This window comes from Myxine glutinosa, chromosome 3, assembly GCF_964187855.1.
Source record: "Myxine glutinosa chromosome 3, kmMyxGlut1.1, whole genome shotgun sequence".
Taxonomy (NCBI): Eukaryota; Metazoa; Chordata; class Myxini; order Myxiniformes; family Myxinidae; genus Myxine; species Myxine glutinosa.
Window position 1 is genome coordinate 186,208,610 of NC_136263.1, and position 20,457 is coordinate 186,229,066.

Below are 20,457 nucleotides of genomic sequence, written 5' to 3' on the forward strand. Positions count from 1 at the left end.
TGGACACCACCACCCAGTCATTCACAGTAGACAACTGCATCTCCTTCCTTTCATTCTTCCAAAGCAAAATTGACATCTACAGCAGCTTAACCACCACCGCACCTGCCCCCCCCTTATCCTGCCAACCCCTGTCTCAGTTCTCCCCAGTCTCCCCTACTGACCTCTCTGAACTCCTCATAGGAATGAAAACTGCCACCTGCACTCTTGACCCCATCCCCTCTAGCTTTGTCAAGGCCTCCCTTCCTGCTCTCTCTCCACTTATCACTGCAACAATAAACTCCTCCCTGTCTACAGGCATCGTCCCACCATCCCTCAAAATTGCTGCTGTTACCCCCATTCTGAAAAAACCTGGACTCAACCCTGACACCCTAAACAACTTCAGACCCATCTCCAACCTACCCTTTCTGTCAAAAGTTTTGGAACGTGCTGTAGCCACTCAACTTAAACATCACCTCTCTGCCAATAACCTGTATGAAACATTCCAATCCGGATTCCGCTCCAACCACAGTACTGAAACTGCTCTCCTCAAAATCATCAACGACCTTCTCCTCTCCTCTGACGCTGGCAACCTCAACATTCTCATCCTCCTCGACCTCAGCGCCGCCTCTGACACCATCAATCACACCATCTTCCTCACCCGACTTGAAACCACCTTTAACATTACAGGCACTGCCCTCTCTTGGATCAAATCATACCTCTCCGACAGACGCCAGTTCATCTCCATCAATAACTGCAAATCCCCCACTGCTCCCCTCCCCCAAGGTGTCCCCCAAGGTTCAGTTCTTGGCCCCCTCCTCTTCATCCTGTACCTGTCCCCCCTTGGTCACTTAATCCGCCGTCATGGTCTCCAATTCCACTGCTTCGCCGATGACATCCAGCTTTTCATCTCCACCAAGTCCATCTCCACCGCCACCCACTCTATCCTGACAAACTGCATCACTGAAATAAAATCCTGGCTTCAAATCAACTTCCTCAAACTTAACTGTGATAAATCTGAAATAATCATCATTGGCCCAAAAACGCTCACCAAATCCACCCATAACTTTGCCCTCAACATCGACGGTTTCCCAGTATCCACCTCCCCTCACATCCGGAATCTTGGCATCATCTTTGACCAACCCCTCTCCTTCGACAAATACACTAAACAGATCACAAAGACAGCCTTCTTTCACCTGAAAAACGTCGCCCGTCTCCGTCCATCCCTCTCCTCCATGGCTGCAGAAACCCTCATCCACGCCTTCATCACCTCCCGTCTGGACTACTGCAACAGCCTCCTCTTTGGTTCACCCTCAATAATCATCAATAAACTCCAATACATTCAGAACTCCGCTGCCCGTCTACTCACCCATTCCCGGACCCGTGACCACATCACCCCCGTCCTTTACAAGCTTCACTGGCTCCCCATCCCCCAAAGAATCCAGTACAAAATCCTCCTCTTGACCTACAAAGCCCTCCATAACCTGGCCCCATCCTACCTGACTGACCTCCTCTCCAGACACACTCCCACCCGCAACCTCCGCTCTGCTGGTACCAACCTCCTGACCCCCCCCCCCCCCCCCCCATGCAGACCAAATTCAGATCCTGGGGGGACAGGGCCTTTTCCATCGCTGCTCCCACCCTCTGGAACTCACGACCTCACACCATCAGAGACTCCTCCTCACTCACCACATTCAAAACATCACTCAAGACCCACCTGTTCAACACTGCATTCAACATTTAACCAACAGCATTTAACCCCTGACTATCTCTTCTCCTTCTCCTTCCTTTTGCTTTGATTATTTACCTGTTGATTTTTGTCTTTTTGCACTTGTTTTTTTTGTACTCTGTCAAAGCGTCTTTGGGCTTCTTGAAAAGCGCTATATAAAATAAATGTATTATTATTATTATTATTAACAACATGCCGGCTTTTCCATCATTCCAAAGTAACCAGGAATCTTACCCCTCTTCTTCTCCCGCTTATCCTGCAGCTGCTTCTTCTTCTGTTTGATGCTAAATGGTTTCTTCCTCGGCATTCTCAGGTTCGCTGTGTCTCGGAAATGGGCTGTGAGTCAGAGAAAGCAAATACAATAAGTATGGTCAATCAGAAGAACTCACAAACCATCTATCTATAATTCCAGTAATCTCTGTGTGTGTGTATGCGACCGCTGTTTCTCGACAACTACCGGTCCGATATACTTTAAACTTGCCAGGTATATTGCTGGGGACCCGAGGATGTGCCTTTTCAAGGTTTCATATTAATCGGACAATTACTTACCGAGCTATGTCCAAAAAACGATTCAACCAATCAGAGAGCAGCGAGCTATCGCGTGTGCCGAACGTGGCGAACACACTCTGCCTCGGACGGCACATTTGAGAGCGTATTCATTTATTTCACGTTGGCAAACTATGTTGCCGCTATGTTGGCGTTAAACGATGTTTTAAAACTAATTAAAACCATTTCATGTAAATAGAGGGGGGGGGGATTGTCACTGTACTCGCAAGCCGTTCGCCGTTCGCTTTGGCGTTGCGAATGGACCAAAACATTTCATGAACCAAACCATTTCATGTAAAGCGTTCGCCGTTCGCTTTGGCGTTGCGAATGAACCAAAACATTTCATGAACCAAACCATTTCATGTAAATAGAGGGGGGGGATATAATTTTAGATATATATATAGTACGGGCATGCCCTAGTATTTACAAGGCGAGATCATTCCACTGCAACTCACGTTGCGGGGTGTCTTGTACACTCACTATGTCTTACTAGTGTGGGTTGGCGAGTGAGCATAGGGGCTATTTGCTTATTAGGTATGCAAAGGTGGGGATGAGGGGAGATTAAGAGAAAGAGAATCATGGTAAAGGAAGGAGACAAAGATTGTGATGATGGGGAGGTTGTGGGGGATGAGGGCATAGGTAATAAAAGTGGAAATAAAGTTGAAAAGAATAAAGCTAAATAAGGAAAGCAAAGGTATAACGTCAAAAAGTCGGGCAGGCACGATGGCCGAAAGGTACGCACACTCGCCTCGAAGCTGTCGAGCCTGGGTTTCAATCCCAACCCAACTATAAACTGCCATCCTGGTGTTTCACAGGCAGGGCGATTCATCATCGTGGGTGCCATACCTCGGATGGACGTTATACGAGTGTCCCATCTACAGGCAATAGTTGGTGGATGTCAGAGATCCAACAGTGTCCTTCGCAGAGAGTAGGCAAGCTGTCTCCAGCACCCTGAACTAATTACAAATTCCTGCTCTAACCTACAGGGAGCACTGCATCTTTGGCACAGCCACACCCTCAGCAAATGATGTTATCCCTCAGCCTTGTGCTGCATATGAAAGAAAATCAAAAAGTTAAGAGTTATACATGCCTATTGAGAGACAAAAAAATAAAACTTGGAATATTGAATACTAGTTGAAGTACCCGGTGTGAGTGAAAGCGGGAGAGGAGGGGGAGGTGAGGGGAGAGGGAGGAGAAAGATATACTGTGTGTATATATATATATATATATATATATATATATATATATATATATTGTCGCGTGACTACCCTTGGTGAACACCGTAGGGTAACACGGATGACCGATTGCGAGACTTTACACTCCCGAGGCGAAAACTCAATGGCGGATTCAAGCTCAACACAAAGTTAAACGCGCGGGAGGCCAGACGCAACGAGCTCCACAGCCTTATCTATTAAAATGAAACACCCAGGAAACTGCGTTCAAATATGTACAGAAAATAATATAAGGATTTATTATTGAAAAGTAATAACAGTGAAAAAAACACGCGCCGGTAATACTAATAACTAAATCGGGACGTCCCCACACGACTGATATCAAACACAAAACGAGGGAGATTAATTACGAAAAGAACACGTCACGTCGTTCAAAATGTACGCGGATTCGGGCTTATCTGGTCTTTCGTCGTCTTTGTGGCTGCCGTCCAACACCGCTCCTTTCGGCCCGATCGCACACCTCGCTCCAAGTTCCACGGCCCTCTGCGTCCGCCTCCAAGCGCCACCAGGCCTCGTCGGTCCAACGGCCCACACACACCACGAGCTCCTTTGCTCCAACGGTCCACCGCAGGGCTGCACGAAGCAACCAAAACCAAGTGCCAACTGCCAACTGCAACGAGCTGTGGTCACGAATGTTCAACGAACCGTGTCCTGTGCCAACTCCGACGAACTGTGCAACGAACCGTGTCCTGTGCCAACTGCCACGAACTCTGGTACGGAACTGTAACAACGAACTCTGCGACTCAACTCTCTCAACTCTGGACTCCACTCGAACTGCCGAAATGGCGTCCGACCGTCGCCTATATTGGTGGCCGATGACGTCACATTGGCGCGCTCCTCAGCCAATCATAGCCTCCCAACTCGCCCAGGTCACGCCCTCTGCGGCATGCGACTCCTGACATCTCCCGTCCGTGACCCCGCGGTCCTGGTGTAACACGTGCCAGCGAGGTTGGTAGGCCTTTGAGGTGCGCAGGCGAGGTTTGTAGGCCTTGGAGGTGTAAACGGTGGCGGTGTATTGTGGCGGTGTTCTTGGCCTGGTGGTGCCCATTTATTACGAAGTCAATGTCAGGGAAAGGGAATTATTTAATGTTGCACTAAGGACCTAACTAATGTTTATGTGGTTTGCAGTGCCATAAAGGACAAAGGTTTGATTACTAGGTGATACTCACAGGGGCGTTACCTTTAATCCCTCACTATTTAACACTCGAATCTCCAGGTAGATCCACACTCATACATCTTACCCCGACAACCGCCTGAACATCAATAACTTATTACATGTAGAGTCCCTGTCACGACAGCCGAATACCTACCTATTCAGATCTACCTAGCTCTAGATGTTGCATTACCAAATTCATAACACAGCCCCCCCCCCTGGAACCGTAGCTCCTGCAAGGTTCACCGCAGGGCTACCATTCCAGCCTTAACACTTACTGTCACACACTTAATTAACCTATGAAATAAATCAGGAAGGGCTGTGGGAAGTGAGTCGGACTACCTACCTACACTTCCTTAACATGCTGAACCCCTTAACCATCATGCAAGTATGTACATCTTCTTCGTTGTTCCTGTGGAGGGAGGAAACAACAACACACAACACTAACTTAACCACAAAACTTAACCATCTTTCCAAAACTCAAAACTCTAACCTTTGTACATACCCCGGTCTACAGACCGCGTCCCCCGGTGGATGCCACAAGACTCAACCTTACCTGCGGGGCCATCCCCAATGCATCCCCCTAAATTTCCTCGGGCCCTGTCCAGATGTTACAGGTGAGTGACACGGCTCGGTGGATTTCGCCCACATTCATGCTACACAGACCCCTTAACCACTCATTCTCATTCCATAGGTCATCAAGGCATTGCAAAAATCAACAAAGCACTTATTCCCAATACACCCCCTGCAGGACCATGGCATTGATGTCATTCACGTGTGTGTGCATTCCTCAACTAGGCAGCGGGGAGGTACCGCACAAAAAGATGGTGGGGGCGCATCAGGCTGTGGTGCCCGCAGTCCCAAAAACAAGTCAACCGACTTACAAATTCATTGCCCCCCCCCCCCCCCTTTACCTCTTGGCCCCGTGACAGCCCAACAGCCCCTTTCCGCCGTTACCTCGCCGGTGAGGGTCTCCACACACACCAGGCTCCTTTGCCTCCTGCTTTCGCGCAGCAACACGGGTCACCGGGGGACTTCCTCACCCCGCGGCGCCCAACCAGACCCTCCACCGACGAGCTCCAATTTCCAGTTACCACCGGCTGCCAGGGGTAATTGCCGCAGAGGGGGGCCCGCAGGCATCGCTCCTCAGAGCTTGCTCTGTACCTGCGGACACACACACCTTCCCCACCCATGGTCCCCAAAACACACTTCCTCCCCCGCTGCCATTCAATTCTCCACACAACTCAGCACAATTCAGTACAATTCATAGATGGTGTAAAAGGTGTTACAAGGCTTGCCATGGCCTGCCAATGTGAAATCCCATTCACAGTTCGAATCATTAAATCCTTACACCTTTCCATTAGCACATTTCCAAAAAGCACAATTTATCGCCCCTCATTATCTCCAATAATCATCACTCACTCTCCAGGTTCCACTCTCACGACCACATCAAAACACCTAACCACAATACAAAAACATACGCCACCCACAAGACACTGTGGCTCCCATTCCATCCCCTCACCGGCCATGTCATCACTCTCACCCGCCTCCCAACTCCAAATTACATGTCCCCAATTTCCCAAAGCAAATCCTGAAGCCTGGGACAGCACCCCTCAAAACACTCACCTCAAGTTCAGGCAGTTGCAGGTTGGTCAGGTCCAAAGTGCAATCCACCCATACAATTCCCAAAATTTCACATTGGGCCTACCAAATCCTTCCAAATTTCTCTTTTGTCCCCACTACACTGGCAGGTATGTGGATCCGCATCCAACGGTGATCATCACTACACAACTACCTATGGCCACGACAGCTCTGCACCTCTACCGTGCAAGGGTCACCGGGACAAGGTGAGCAGTCAAAACGCCAACATGGCCCATGGGTGTCCATAAGGGTGCGACCCACCATCCATCCTTCGGCCCCCCTGCGAGGAACACAGCTGCAGCAGCCCCAGCTGGCCAATGTGGTGAGCACTTGCTGCCACAACACACACTACCGCACACACAACCTCGGCCCTGGGGGGCACGGTCGCAGTGCGTGGCATCCCTACAGCCACGTCCCCTGCACCTCCCCATCATCCCCCAGTCCGACTACAGAACTGCAGCCCCCCAGTGCTCACCCACACTTGACCACACCAAGGTCCAGTCAACAGCCATGCTCCACCAGGAGACCCACCCAGAAGACATGGTCCACACACCTCGGACACGCACAGCACCACGTTGACCCTCAGGCTACACAACTACATCCCCATCATCCCGCGTCCCAAATATCAGCACAGTTGCCCCCGCAACCAGTTGAAAGCTGTGTCTTGCTACCCTATTAATTTCATCACAGCCTCCAACACTTTGGTCTACACACCTGGATCAATAATGGCGTCACTGTACAGTGTCCACCATGCATTTCAAAATCCACCCTTAAATTTCCATCTAACCCACAGATTACCCATGCCAACCATTTGTCACATTTCACTAACCTCACCAAAGAAGGGTGCTTTGCCATACACATGCCAGCCGAGCATGGCCCATATGCTCGGCTCGTTACACATCTCCCGATTCACATCCCCATGGCTCTCTTCCCAACCCGAGAGTCCATAAATCATAACGGAGCATCTGTGGAAGGTCACTCACACCATCACGTTCCACAGATGCCCCAATGGTTGTCCGGCAGGCTATCTCCATCCCTGTCCATTCGGTTTGACCCGCGTCCATAGACCAACCACCATGCCAGGTCACCACATGCTGGTTGTCCCAGAGTCTCAGGGAGAGGGTGTCAGGTCGCATGCCCGGGTGATCACTACATCAGGCCCAAGCTGGCCATCTGCGGTGCCACCACCAAAGCGCGACCCACAACACCTCCCCCTAGTGGTCCTCAATAAATGCCAACCCAGGCTTGAGAAACCACCTCGGACCCCTCTGGAGGTCTTAACCCCCACCAGGGTCCGGTGACCCTGCCGGCCCGAGCCACCAGCTCGGACGGCGCCCCGACGGACAAGGGACGCCACACTCCACCAGACCCCCCGTGGGACCCAGGTCGTACCTCGACACCCAAGGCTGGACCCCACGTCCAAATCTCGCCATCACAGCCCCCCAGCTGGCTGGCATACCCAAATTTTGAAAGGGGCAACTTTTGCCCGAGGCCATCACCCATGACCTCTCCATATCCAGATCCCGCAGCCCGGGGACCAATCCCAACCATGGCTGCTCCAAATCAAGTTCCCATTGTAATTTTATTTTAAATTTTATTTTACAAATTTTCATTCCCACCGCCAAACCGCAGCTGCAGGGAACAACCTCTACCACCGGTTGTTCTGCCCCTCCCTGCAGTTGATCCAAATTCCCTACAGGGACCAAATCTTCAGAAGCTCTATCTCCCGATCCTCCAAGATCCAAATCCAGCCCGGAGCCAACACACTCCCCCAACTGGTTGTCCAATTTTGGAGCCTCGGTTTCCAAATAGCAGTGTACAGTGAGCGTCCCCTCGGTCATTCCAACCACCTCCTCGGACCAACTCACCTCATGTCCCAGGCTCCTTTGGGCCTGAACAAGCTCTACCTCCATGGGACTGTCACAGGTCTCCAGCCGCTGGATCAAATCATCCTCATTATTACAAATCATTCCTGGCCCCGCCAGGCTTTGATCAATATCCCCAATAAATACCTGGTCCGGCTCCATTGCACGGACCCCCAAAAACTCTACCCCCTCTTGCTCCGCACCACCGCCCTGGTGCTGCACAATTTCAAATTCATCCCCCGGTTGGGGTGTTGTGACATCCACACGGTCCCGATAAACAACCAGGCCAGAATGTGGGAAACATTCCCCATTACAACTCTCACATTCCAAATTTCCTTCCCCGCTCACCTGTGGACTCTCCACGTTTACCTGCAGGCATTCCCCCTCTACCTGTACACATTCCCCATCCACCTGTGGACATTCCCCATCCACCTGTGGACCTGCGGTCTCCCCATTTACTTCAATTGCCATTCCCTGTGCAATTCCCAATTTTCCTTCCAATTGTTCATTCCTTTCCTTTATTTCATTCCCTTGTTCATTCATTTGTTCATTCATCACCTCCATTTTTCCCTCCAATCCATCGATTTTGCTGTCCATCCCTTCGATTTGTTCTTTCAATCCCTCCTTTAATCCTTCAATTTTATCACTCTGGGCATTCAGTTCCCCTTTTAACCCATCAATTTTATTTCCCATTCCTTCAATGTGTCCCTCCAATCGATCACTCATTCCCTTCATTCCTTCCCTCCATTCCTTCCCCTGTGACTTCATTTGTTCATTCAATTCCCGACTGGCTCGCTCTCTCTGTGCGTACATGTCTCCCATCTGCTTTCCCAATCGCTCACTGTTCTTTTCCATCCCTTCAATTTGTTCCTCCAATCGATCACTCATTCCCTTCATTCCTTCCCTCCATTCCTTCCCCTGTGACTCCATTTTTCGAAGCAATTGACCCAACATCTGGTCGGTTGTCGGGGCCGTTCCTACTACTCCCGACTCCCCGGTGGGGGAGGGGGATAAGTTGGTGCTCGGGACGAGGGAGGTTCCAAGGCTCACCTCTGCATCTAATTCCCCTATTTCCGGCTCACTCCCGACGCTGACGGAGGCCTCGCTGCGTACTTCCATCTCATCAATTTCCGACATCCGCTTTCCGGAAGATTGTTTCCCGCGCGCGTATTTATTTTAATAATTCCTGAAACAATTTAAATTTGACGAAGACACGATATCGCGCTCCGTTTGCCCGATTGATTATTAAATTTCTCCGCCTCGACTATAAAAATTTTGCGTTCGAACGTCGGGCGCAATGTACGCCCGACCGTGTCGATGTCTCCCCGCGGACAAAAAAAATTTGTCCGACCGTGTCGATGTCTCGCCGCGGACAAAAAAATTTGTCCGACGGGTTCAAATCCCACTCCTGACACCACTTGTCGCGTGACTACCCTTGGTGAACACCGTAGGGTAACACGGATGACCGATTGCGAGACTTTACACTCCCGAGGCGAAAACTCAATGGCGGATTCAAGCTCAACACAAAGTTAAACGCGCGGGAGGCCAGACGCAACGAGCTCCACAGCCTTATCTATTAAAATGAAACACCCAGGAAACTGCGTTCAAATATGTACAGAAAATAATATAAGGATTTATTATTGAAAAGTAATAACAGTGAAAAAAACACGCGCCGGTAATACTAATAACTAAATCGGGACGTCCCCACACGACTGATATCAAACACAAAACGAGGGAGATTAATTACGAAAAGAACACGTCACGTCGTTCAAAATGTACGCGGATTCGGGCTTATCTGGTCTTTCGTCGTCTTTGTGGCTGCCGTCCAACACCGCTCCTTTCGGCCCGATCGCACACCTCGCTCCAAGTTCCACGGCCCTCTGCGTCCGCCTCCAAGCGCCACCAGGCCTCGTCGGTCCAACGGCCCACACACACCACGAGCTCCTTTGCTCCAACGGTCCACCGCAGGGCTGCACGAAGCAACCAAAACCAAGTGCCAACTGCCAACTGCAACGAGCTGTGGTCACGAATGTTCAACGAACCGTGTCCTGTGCCAACTCCGACGAACTGTGCAACGAACCGTGTCCTGTGCCAACTGCCACGAACTCTGGTACGGAACTGTAACAACGAACTCTGCGACTCAACTCTCTCAACTCTGGACTCCACTCGAACTGCCGAAATGGCGTCCGACCGTCGCCTATATTGGTGGCCGATGACGTCACATTGGCGCGCTCCTCAGCCAATCATAGCCTCCCAACTCGCCCAGGTCACGCCCTCTGCGGCATGCGACTCCTGACATCTCCCGTCCGTGACCCCGCGGTCCTGGTGTAACACGTGCCAGCGAGGTTGGTAGGCCTTTGAGGTGCGCAGGCGAGGTTTGTAGGCCTTGGAGGTGTAAACGGTGGCGGTGTATTGTGGCGGTGTTCTTGGCCTGGTGGTGCCCATTTATTACGAAGTCAATGTCAGGGAAAGGGAATTATTTAATGTTGCACTAAGGACCTAACTAATGTTTATGTGGTTTGCAGTGCCATAAAGGACAAAGGTTTGATTACTAGGTGATACTCACAGGGGCGTTACCTTTAATCCCTCACTATTTAACACTCGAATCTCCAGGTAGATCCACACTCATACATCTTACCCCGACAACCGCCTGAACATCAATAACTTATTACATGTAGAGTCCCTGTCACGACAGCCGAATACCTACCTATTCAGATCTACCTAGCTCTAGATGTTGCATTACCAAATTCATAACAATATATATATATATATATATATATATATATGTATATATATTGTTACAGACGCGGCTTAGATGTTATTTACCGAGCGGTTTGGTATGACCACGTCTGCACAAGTTACCCGATTATACCCGAACGTTGACTAATCGCGCTACGCTAGATCAATGAAGGAAAAGACACACGGCTGGGATTAAAATGACACGACACCAGGGATACGGTTCTCAAGACCTCCGGAGGAGATTATATTAAGGCGGAAGGTTAGATTACAACTACAAGAGGGACAGCATAGAAAGACAAGCACTTAGACACACTCTTATATTAACCCCAACAGACGACAGATAAACGGGACAAAAGGCTGACTCACACGGGGATTGATGGCAAGGAAAGCGGGTATTCGATGGCCAGCACAAGGTGCACCTTGTGCTCAGGGACAGGATAGCGCGGCCCAAAAGATGCAGGAGGTCTCTCAGCGCTCGGAGGTGGCTCTCTTGTCTTCTCAAGCTCGGGGCGCATCTGACGTCACGTCCGGTACGTGGCCGCGTATATCCGGCGGGGAGTGACACGCCCTCGGCTCGTTAGCTCCGCCCCAGATGGAATCGGCTCGTTGCTTCTCATTGGGTGCGTGCGGGGGGGTTACCGGCTCCACCCTTGACGAGGGGCTGACAGGGAGCCCCTTCGTGGTAACCCCGTGGAGCGCATGGTCATGGCGGCTAACCGAGCCGGTGTGAGGACGCACACTCCCCCGCGCGCCGTTGTTGTAGTTGTTGTTGTAGCTGTAGTTGTTGTTGTTGCTGTAGTTGTTGTTGTTGTTTGGGGAAGAAGATGGGAGGAGGTAAGGGAAGGTCCTAAACTCACTACTGGTGCCATATAATCACATTCTGGTGCAACGAAGAGTCAGAATTAATGGAAACGAGTCCTTAACTGACATAGACTAAGAATAACTAGCAAGATGTCCGAAAGTTGTCTACGTGTGATGCGGTGGACCTGGGCACGACATTTAATGGGGGAAAAAGGGGAAGGTCGGTTCTACAGAGTGTTGTTTACAGACAATGGGACTAGGGAATGGGGGATTGGGGATAGTTGGGGAGTATTGGGGAAATAGGGGAATATTTACAAGCGGATATGGAGGCCAAATTCCATATTCGCAACAATATATATATATATATATACATATATATATATATACATATACATATACATATATACACACACACACACACACACACACACACACACACACACACACACACACACACACACACACACACACACACACACACACACACACACACACACAGTCGTGGCCAAAAATATTGGCACCCTTGCACTTTTTTCAAATAATGCACCATTTCTTCCAGAAAATTGTTGAAATTAAAAAATATTTTGGTATCCACATTTGTATTTCTTTAGTTTGCAGTGGAAAAAAAACAAAAAAAGCTGAAAAGAATACTAAATTTTGGCTTATTCCACACAGAAATCCTAAAATTAACCAGACAATATTTTGGCACCTTTTAGAAGTTGTTAGAAATAATTAGATTTCAAGCAGGTGATTCTCCTTTACTTTGGAATTGAACTCACCTGTGCTGAGTTGCAGGTGCCTGCGATATAGAAATCACTCATTCAACCAGTTTGAATAGAGAAAAGGAGTCATTCTGCTGTTTTGTGCCACTGTGTGTACCACAATGAGCATGGAGAATGAATGAATGAATGATCGTTTTAAGGCCATTTTCCCCGCTAGAGCAGGGGTTATCCTTGCGGGCCCAATGACAATCATGGTTCCCTGTTTGAGGCAATGTTTTTATGGCCGGATCCCCTAACTGGCGCCAACCCTTAGTCGCCTCTTACGATGCGCAGGGATACGGTGTACCTATTCTAAACCGGGGTACACACCGGGATCATTCATCCCAGCAAGCTGGTACTCAATTTGCCGACCTCGGAAGAATGATAGGCTGAGTCAACCCCCCTGGTGTTAATTTAGCGATCGACCGGGATTCGAACCCAGGATCCTAGGATCCCAAGCCAGCACCCTAACCGTTAAGCCAACACCAGGCTGCCAGGATGGAGAAAAGAAAGAAAACCAGAGAATTGTCTGAGGAGGTCAAACACAGGATTGAAGCCAAGCATGGACAATCTCAAGGCTACAAGTCCATCTCAAGAGACCTTGATGTTCCTGTGTCTGGACGTGGCTGCAAGAGAAAACTTGATCGAAGATTGCAGCGAAGGATTGTTTGAATGGTGGAGAAAGCACCTCGATCTACTGCCAAAGAGATCCAAGCTGACCTTCAGACACAAGGTACGACAGTTTCAACTCGCACCATCCATCACCAACTCAATGAAAGGGGGTTCTATGGTAGGAGACCCAGGAGGACCCCACTGCTGAGAAAGCCCGACTGGAGTCTGCCAAGACAAAACAAGCCAAGCCAAAATCCTTACTGGGAGAATGTCCTGTGGACAGATGAGAGTAAAGCTTTTTGGTTAAGCACATAATCTTTATGGTTGCAGAAAACAAAATGAACCTTCATAGAAAAGACCACCTTCCCTACAGTTAAACATGGAGGAGGTTCAGTGATGTTTTGGGGTTGCTGTGATGCCTCTGGCACTGGGTGTCTTGAATGTGTGCATGGCATCATGAAATCAGGAGATTACCAAGGCATTTTGGAGCACAATGTTCAACCCAATGTCAGAAAGCTGGGTCTTCGTCGAAGGTCATGGGTCTTGCAGCTGGACAATGACCACAAACACACTTCAAAAAGCACACAGGAATGGTTCAAGACCATTCATGTTACCTCTTACATGAGCCTCGATCTTGTATACCAAAAATAAAAATAAAATAAAAAGACAAAACACTGAACTGTTCTGAAGTGGCCAGCAATGAATCGAGATCTAATTCCCATTGAACACCTGTGGGGAGATCTGAAACAGCAGTTGGGAGAAGGCAACCTTCAAATTTGGGAGAATTGGAGCAGTTTGCACAAGAAGAGTGGATAAAACTGCCAGTAGAGAGGTGTATGAAGCTCATTCATGGCTAGAGAAAGAGCTTGACTGTAGTTATGTTGTCCAATGGCTGTGCTAGCAAATATCAAGTCTCGGTTGTGAATAATTTTGTTATTGCCATTTCTTTTTAATTTCTGATTTAAAAGGGTATATTAATATAAGTACTGAATCAAAAACAAAGGTTCTGTAATATTAACAGTGAAACAAAGAATTGTGGAGACCAAATACTTTTGTCAATTTCAACTTCTTTTTAGAGAAAATTGTGAGTTATTTGAAAAAAGTGCAAGGGTGCCAATATTTTTGGCCACGACTGTACATCTATATATTCATTCATTCATATACATATGTATATATGTTTATGAAGGACCTGTTGGAGCCGTCTCGATTTGGTGTACTGAAGGTACCAAAGGAGGAGTTGGAAGGTCACCTGCGTGTCACGCATGCAGACACAAGGAGGAACGAAGTGGTGGAGGACATCGAAGGGTTGGTGAGACTGACAAAGCCAGGTGTTCCATTTGATTTGTCAGAGCCAATGATATCTGAGATTGAGGCAGTTTTGAGGAAGGCACGGGCGGCATCGGCTCCAGGACCAAGTGGAGTGCCGTAAAAGGTGTTTAAGAGTTGTGAAGGCATCAGGCACAGGGGTGGATCCAGGGGGGGGGGGGTGCAGGGGGTGCGCACCCACCCCTTCGATCCAGGATGAGGGTGCAGGCGGTGCGAATCTGCTGAACTGTTGGACCAGGGAAGAACACAAGGAACTGCAGAAACTTCCAAAAACGCACGAAATGCCGTTTCTGACGATCAATTTTTTTACATTTCCTGGGGGAGGACCCTCAGACCCCCCCTTTGTCCCCACCCCAGCGCTATAGTTTCATGCACCCCCCCCCCCCCCCCCCGTCTTGAAATTCGTGGATCCGCCCCTGAGGCAGTGTCTGTGGAAGGCTCTGAAGGTGGTATGGAAGCAAGGAGTGGTGCCCAGTCAATGGACTAGGGCGGAAGGAGTTTATATTCCAAAGCAGGAGGAGGCTGTGACACTGGAGAAGTTTAGACCAATATCATTGCTCGATGTAGATGGGAAGATATTGATGGGTGTCTTTGCGGCACGGCTCTCAGGCTTCATCAGAGGGAATGGTTTTGTGGATGGTTCTGTGCAGAAGGCAGGAATACCAGGATCACCAGGATGCGTTGAACACTCGGCAAAGGTCTGGCAAGTGTTACAGGAGGCAAAGAGGCAAAGGAAGGATGTGGCGGTGGTATGGCTGGATTTGGAGAATGCATATGGGTCAGTGTCGCATGCCTTGATCAGGTATGCCATGGATTTCTTTTGAGTGCCACGGAGATTTAGGGATTTTTTGATGGCATATTATGATCAGTTTTGGATGCGGTTTGCGACACAGTCCTATGTAACAGAGTGGCAGAAGTTGGAAGTGGGGATCCCGATGGGATGTACCATCTCCCTATTTTGTTTGTGCTGGTTATGGAGTTGTTGATACGTGTGGTGAGTGGACATGGGAAAGAAGTGGAGCTAGCCCCTGGGTCAGAGGTTGCCAGCAATGTTTGCTTTCATGGATGACCTGACAGTTGTCCAACAGTCCGCTGATGCAGCAGTTGAGGTACTGGGACGACTGGAAAGGTTGATGCGGTGGGCAAGAATGGGATTTAAAGCAAGAAAGTCGAGGAGTGTGGTGGTGAGACGAGGAGTGGTGGATAACATGCACAGGTTTGAGCTGGGAGGGGATGTGGTTCCATCATTGGTGGAGGCCCCTGTGAAGAGTTTGGGAAGATGGTATACAGTGGAGTTGAATGATGTGGGAAGAGTGGAGGAGGTCAGAAACAAGCTTTTGAGAGGTTTGAAGAGGATTGATGGATGTGGTTTGCCAGGTAAGTTGAAGGTATGGTGTTTGAAGTTTGGATTGATGCCAAGAGTATTGCGGCCATTGCTGATGTATGATATTGCGATTGGGCATGTAGAGAGGATGGAGGTTGTGGTGAGCGGGTTTGTGAGGAGGTGGTTGGGAGTGCCACGCTGTTTGACGAACATTGCCTTTTATGGTCAGGGTGGAAAACTCCAGTTTCCCTTGACATCATTAACCAAGGAGTTTAAGGTGGTGAGGGTGCGGGAATTCATGATGTTGCGGGATTCAAGTGATGCAGTGGTAAAGAATGCTCTCCCAGAGAAGAACGGAAGTCAGAAGTGGAATGCAAGAGCAGAGGTGGATGAGATGGAGGAGCGGTTGCAACAGGAGGAGGTCATGGGGATGGTACAGCATGGGAAGCATGGCTTGGGGTGGATGAAGCATGAGCGATGGGGAAAGGCATGTGTGAAAGAGAGGAGGAAGATGGTTGAGAGGGAGGTGAGAAGAAAGGAAGAGGATGAGAGATATGTGAAAGCAGTCAGTCAGGCACAGCAAGGTGCTTGGACTAGGTGGGAAGGTGTGCGGGTGAGGATGTTGAAGTGGCAAGAGATTTGGAGGATGGAGCCAATATTGTTGAATTTCCTGTTGCGGGCAACGTGTGATGTGCTTCCGTCACCAGTAAACTTGAGATTGTGGGGGTTGTTGCAGGAGGAGAGATGTTATTTGTGTGGAGGTGTGGGAACGGTGCAGCATGCACTGAGTGCATGTTCAGTAGCATTGGCAGCAGGACAATACAGGTGGCGACATGATCAGGTGCTGGCGGTGGTGGTGCAGATGGTGCAACAAGAGGTGCTGAGGTCGAGAGAGAGAAGAGTGGAGTAGGAGACTGATGGGGAAGAGGTGTGGTTTGTCAAAGAGGGCCAAGTGGTAAGAGGTGGAAAGAGGAGGAGGTGGAAAGCAAGAGGGCTGTGAGATGCTTGTGATTGGCAGGTGGTGGCAGACCAAAAGCCACAATTGGTATTCCCAGAGGAGATATGTGTGACAAGGTTGTGGCCTGACATTGCCATTTGGTCAGGTGCAACAAGACAGGTCATCTTCGGGGAATTGTCTGTACCTTGGGAAGAGAACATGGAGGACGTGCACAAGAGGAAGAGAGGAAAGTACAGTGAGCTGGAGGCAGAGTGTCGGGAAAAGGGTTGGCGAGTTTTGTGTCAGCCATTTGAGGTGGGGTGTAGAGGGTATATTGGAAATTCCTTTTCTGCATTTCTTGCTGAGCTTGGAGTGTGTGGGAAAGAAAGGAGGAGGATGTGTGACAAGGTGGCCCATGTTGCCTTGAAAGGCTCATTTTGGATATGGAGGAAGTTTATGGAGGCACGTCGAACGGTGTAGGTTGGTTGTGTGTGGTTATTATTATTATTATTTTTTGTTACTATTATTATTTCTTATTTTGTGTATGTGAGTGAGTGAGTGGGTGGGTGAGGGTGTGTGTTTTTGCATGAATTAATTTTTGCATGAGTGTGTATTTTTGTATGTTGAGTGGTGTATGTTGTAAGGGTAGGTGGTTGGTTGGTGTTGTGTGTGTATGTGTGTGTATGTGTGTATGTGTGTATGAATGATCTGGTGTGTTTTGTTGGTGAGTGGTGAAGGGTATAAAGGTGGGTGTTTGAGTGTTCCACCATGTTTGTTTGGTGCTGTGGATTCTGGATGTGCCGACTCGAGTGAACCAGTTTTGTTCTCCTCTGCCGGTGTTTTCGTTTCCTGTGTTTTGCTGTGTTCATCTTGTTCGTATTTATTTCTTATTATTTATTTATTTTTCTTATTATTTCTTGTTTGTCCTGCATTTTCGTTCGTCTTTTCCCTTCCTGCTTTCCCCCATCCTTCCTCCTGTTTGGGGGGTGTTGCCCACCAGACAGGGGGGAGCCTTGCGCTCCCCTTCGTTTCCCGTCACTCCCTCCCTTCCCAAAGTGTTGTCCTCCGCCCCCCCTAGGAACCCGGTATGGCGAGCAGGTGCCATAATTGTGTCCCGTTTCGGTTGGTTCATGAGTGCAGTGTGCCGGCGAGTGAACAATTCGGTCGGGATGTTTTGTTTAGTGTGCTTGGGTTCAAGGCTGCTGACTTTTTCTGCCCGATCTCTCTCGTCCGTGGTTTCGACGTGTCCTTTCAGACAGGGCAGGGACTTGCCGAGTTCTTGCGCCGGTGGGCTACCGCTCGGTCTGCTGGGAAACTGGCAGACTGGGCGGTCGAGGCTCTCTCAGAAACCCAGGAGAGAATCGTGACTGTCCACCTGTACAATGAAGGCGTAAGTGACTATGATGTCAAAGTTTGGCTCAGTCGATACGCAGACATCCATGGCCAAGTACGGCTCGTCCGGAACGGTGACGGTATTTGGACCGGGACTCGGCAGTTCCGGGTAAAGCTGCGGACGAGGGAGGATGGCACGGTCCCACCATATCCTCAATGGGATTATGGTGGGTATGGATCGAGGACAAGTGTTTTACGCGGGGCAGCCAAAATTATGCCGCCGATGCGGTCAACTTGGTCACTTGATTACTGGGTGTACAGTGAACATCTGCACTCAGTGTGGCGAGTTGGGACATTTGAGGGAGCGCTGCACCAAAGTGGTGTGGTGCAACCTCTGTGGTGCGTCGGGGCACACTTTCCGCTCCTGCCCGCAGAGTTACGCTAGCAGGATGCGTGCTGCTGCGGGTGGGTGGGGGTGTTGCCCCAGGGACAGGGGATGGTATGCCCCCAGGGACAAAGAAAGGGGACGGTGTGCCCCCAGGGACTGGGGAGGGTGTTGGGACAGGGGGGGGGGGTGTTACCCTCGGGACAGGGGAGGGTGCTGCCTCTGGGACAGGGGAGAGTATTGCATCTGGGGTCGGGGAGGGAGGGACTAATGTGTTTGTGTGTGTGTCAGCCCCCCGCCCTGTAGAAAGTAAAGGGAGGGAGTTGGAGGGGGAGGAGAATAAGGAGGAGGGAGAGGCAGTTTCTGCACGTCCAGATCAGGACCTGGATGTGGCTGCGCCGGGTGTCGGGCCCACTGCGGTGGGAGAGGAGCAAGCACAAGGAATGGTGGCTCCGGTGGCGGGGTTAGAAGAAACATCCTCGGTACCAGAAACCCCGCTGCCGGAGGCTGGAAGTGATGGCTCCTCCTCCGGCTATGAACAAAGCGACCCCGGACAATGGGTGGAGAAGAAGCGTCGGAGGAGGGGCCAGGACAAAGGGAAAGCTCCTCTGGGCAAAGCCCCACAGGGAAAGACCGCAAGAACGTCAAAGACAAAAACCCCTGTGGGGCGCAGAGCCCCCCGTGCGTCAAGGGACCCATCCAGGCCTGGGGGATCGCCTGCTCGTGGCAGGGGTGGGGTGCAGTCGGGGTTGGCCGCAGCAGGTCTCCGGGGGAGGGCCCAAATCCAGTCTTCCCCTGAACGCTCACGTTCCCGTTCCCCCATGAGTCGTTCTCCACCCGTTGACCTTACCCCTCCTCTGGGGGCAGCTGTGGCCATGGGCCTCAGCGAGGGTTTGCTCGCGGAGGACTTGTGCCTTTCTTCCCCAGACGGCGGGCGAGGGGGGTAATTTTTTTGACCCCCGAGGAGGAGGACCTCGCCCTGCTACCCAGGGAGAATGTATGCATAGACGGAGTCTGGCTCCCGGGCACCCTCGTGGCTCCCGGCTGCGGGAAGAACCGCAGGAGGAGGAAGAATGGTAGCCCGTCGTGTCTTGGCAAGGAGGGAGGAGCTTCATAAGTCCTATGACTCCCCTTTCGTGGTTTGCACTAGGGTTGGTGATTAATACACTAACACCTATGAGCTTTAAATTAACGTGTTTAAACATACGGGGAGTCCGTACCACGGTCCGGAGGATCGCTATTTTTGAAGAACTGCGCAATTTTGAATGGGATGTCTGCCTGTTGCAGGAATGCCATATTCCGCATGGTGAGTATGGATACCTCCATGCAAATTGGCGGTACGGAGAGTCGTATTGGTCCGGATGCAACACGAATAGGGCGGCAGGATTAGGGTTCCTTATTAAGAGCCCGAATGTCGAGGTCTTTAGTTTAGAAGAAATTATTCCGGGGCGATTGGCCATGCTCAGGGTGGTGGCGTCATCGACCCCACTGACCTTGGTCAATGTGTACGCCCCTACGACGGTGGGAGAAAGAGTGGAGCTCCTGCGCTAGTTGGGGCCCCTCCTCTCCACCTCTGGCCCCGTGATCGTCGGGGGAGATTTTCATATAAGTTTGGACAGGTTGCCCCTGGAGCAATCGGCGCGGGCTCTTAAAGGGCTTGTTCAGGATTTCAGGTTGAGGGACACGGGTGCGGGAAGGAATGAGGTCACCTGGACCGATGCGGCTGGTACCAGTCGGGCTAGGATCGATTACATCCTTTTGACACCAAATTTTGGCGACCCGGACCTGGTACTTCACGCGGTGGCATTTTCAGATCACCGTCGTTTGTCTCTGGGTATTGAATTAAATGGGGTGCGTCCCTGGCGCTCTGAACTCTGGAAGCTTAACTGTCGCCTTTTGCAGGATGACAGTTTAGTGCATTCCTACGTTCGGAAATATAGGGAGTGGGAAACGGTCAGGTGCCTCTTCCCTACCTCGGCAGCCTGGTGGGAGGAGGTGAAACGCAGGACCATAGGGTTTTTCCGTACAGCCGGGCGAATGAGGGCCGCGGGGAAACGAGAGCGTTTGAAGCGCATGCAGGCGTACCTCCAGCGCCTGC

At 50.3% G+C, this 20,457-nt stretch overlaps 1 protein-coding gene across 2 annotated transcripts in view; it reads right to left on the reverse strand.

The window, feature by feature from the left end:
* Positions 1-20,457, reverse strand: part of GNL1 (G protein nucleolar 1 (putative)) — a 109,404-nt gene that overhangs the window by 63,038 nt on the left and 25,909 nt on the right. For both annotated transcript variants that reach the window (XM_078774836.1, XM_078774838.1), the window contains exon 2: positions 1,940-2,041. In XM_078774836.1, coding sequence (XP_078630962.1) covers positions 1,940-2,012 — 73 coding nt within the window. In that variant the 5' untranslated portion in view covers positions 2,013-2,041. The remainder of the gene's footprint in view (positions 1-1,939; positions 2,042-20,457) is intronic.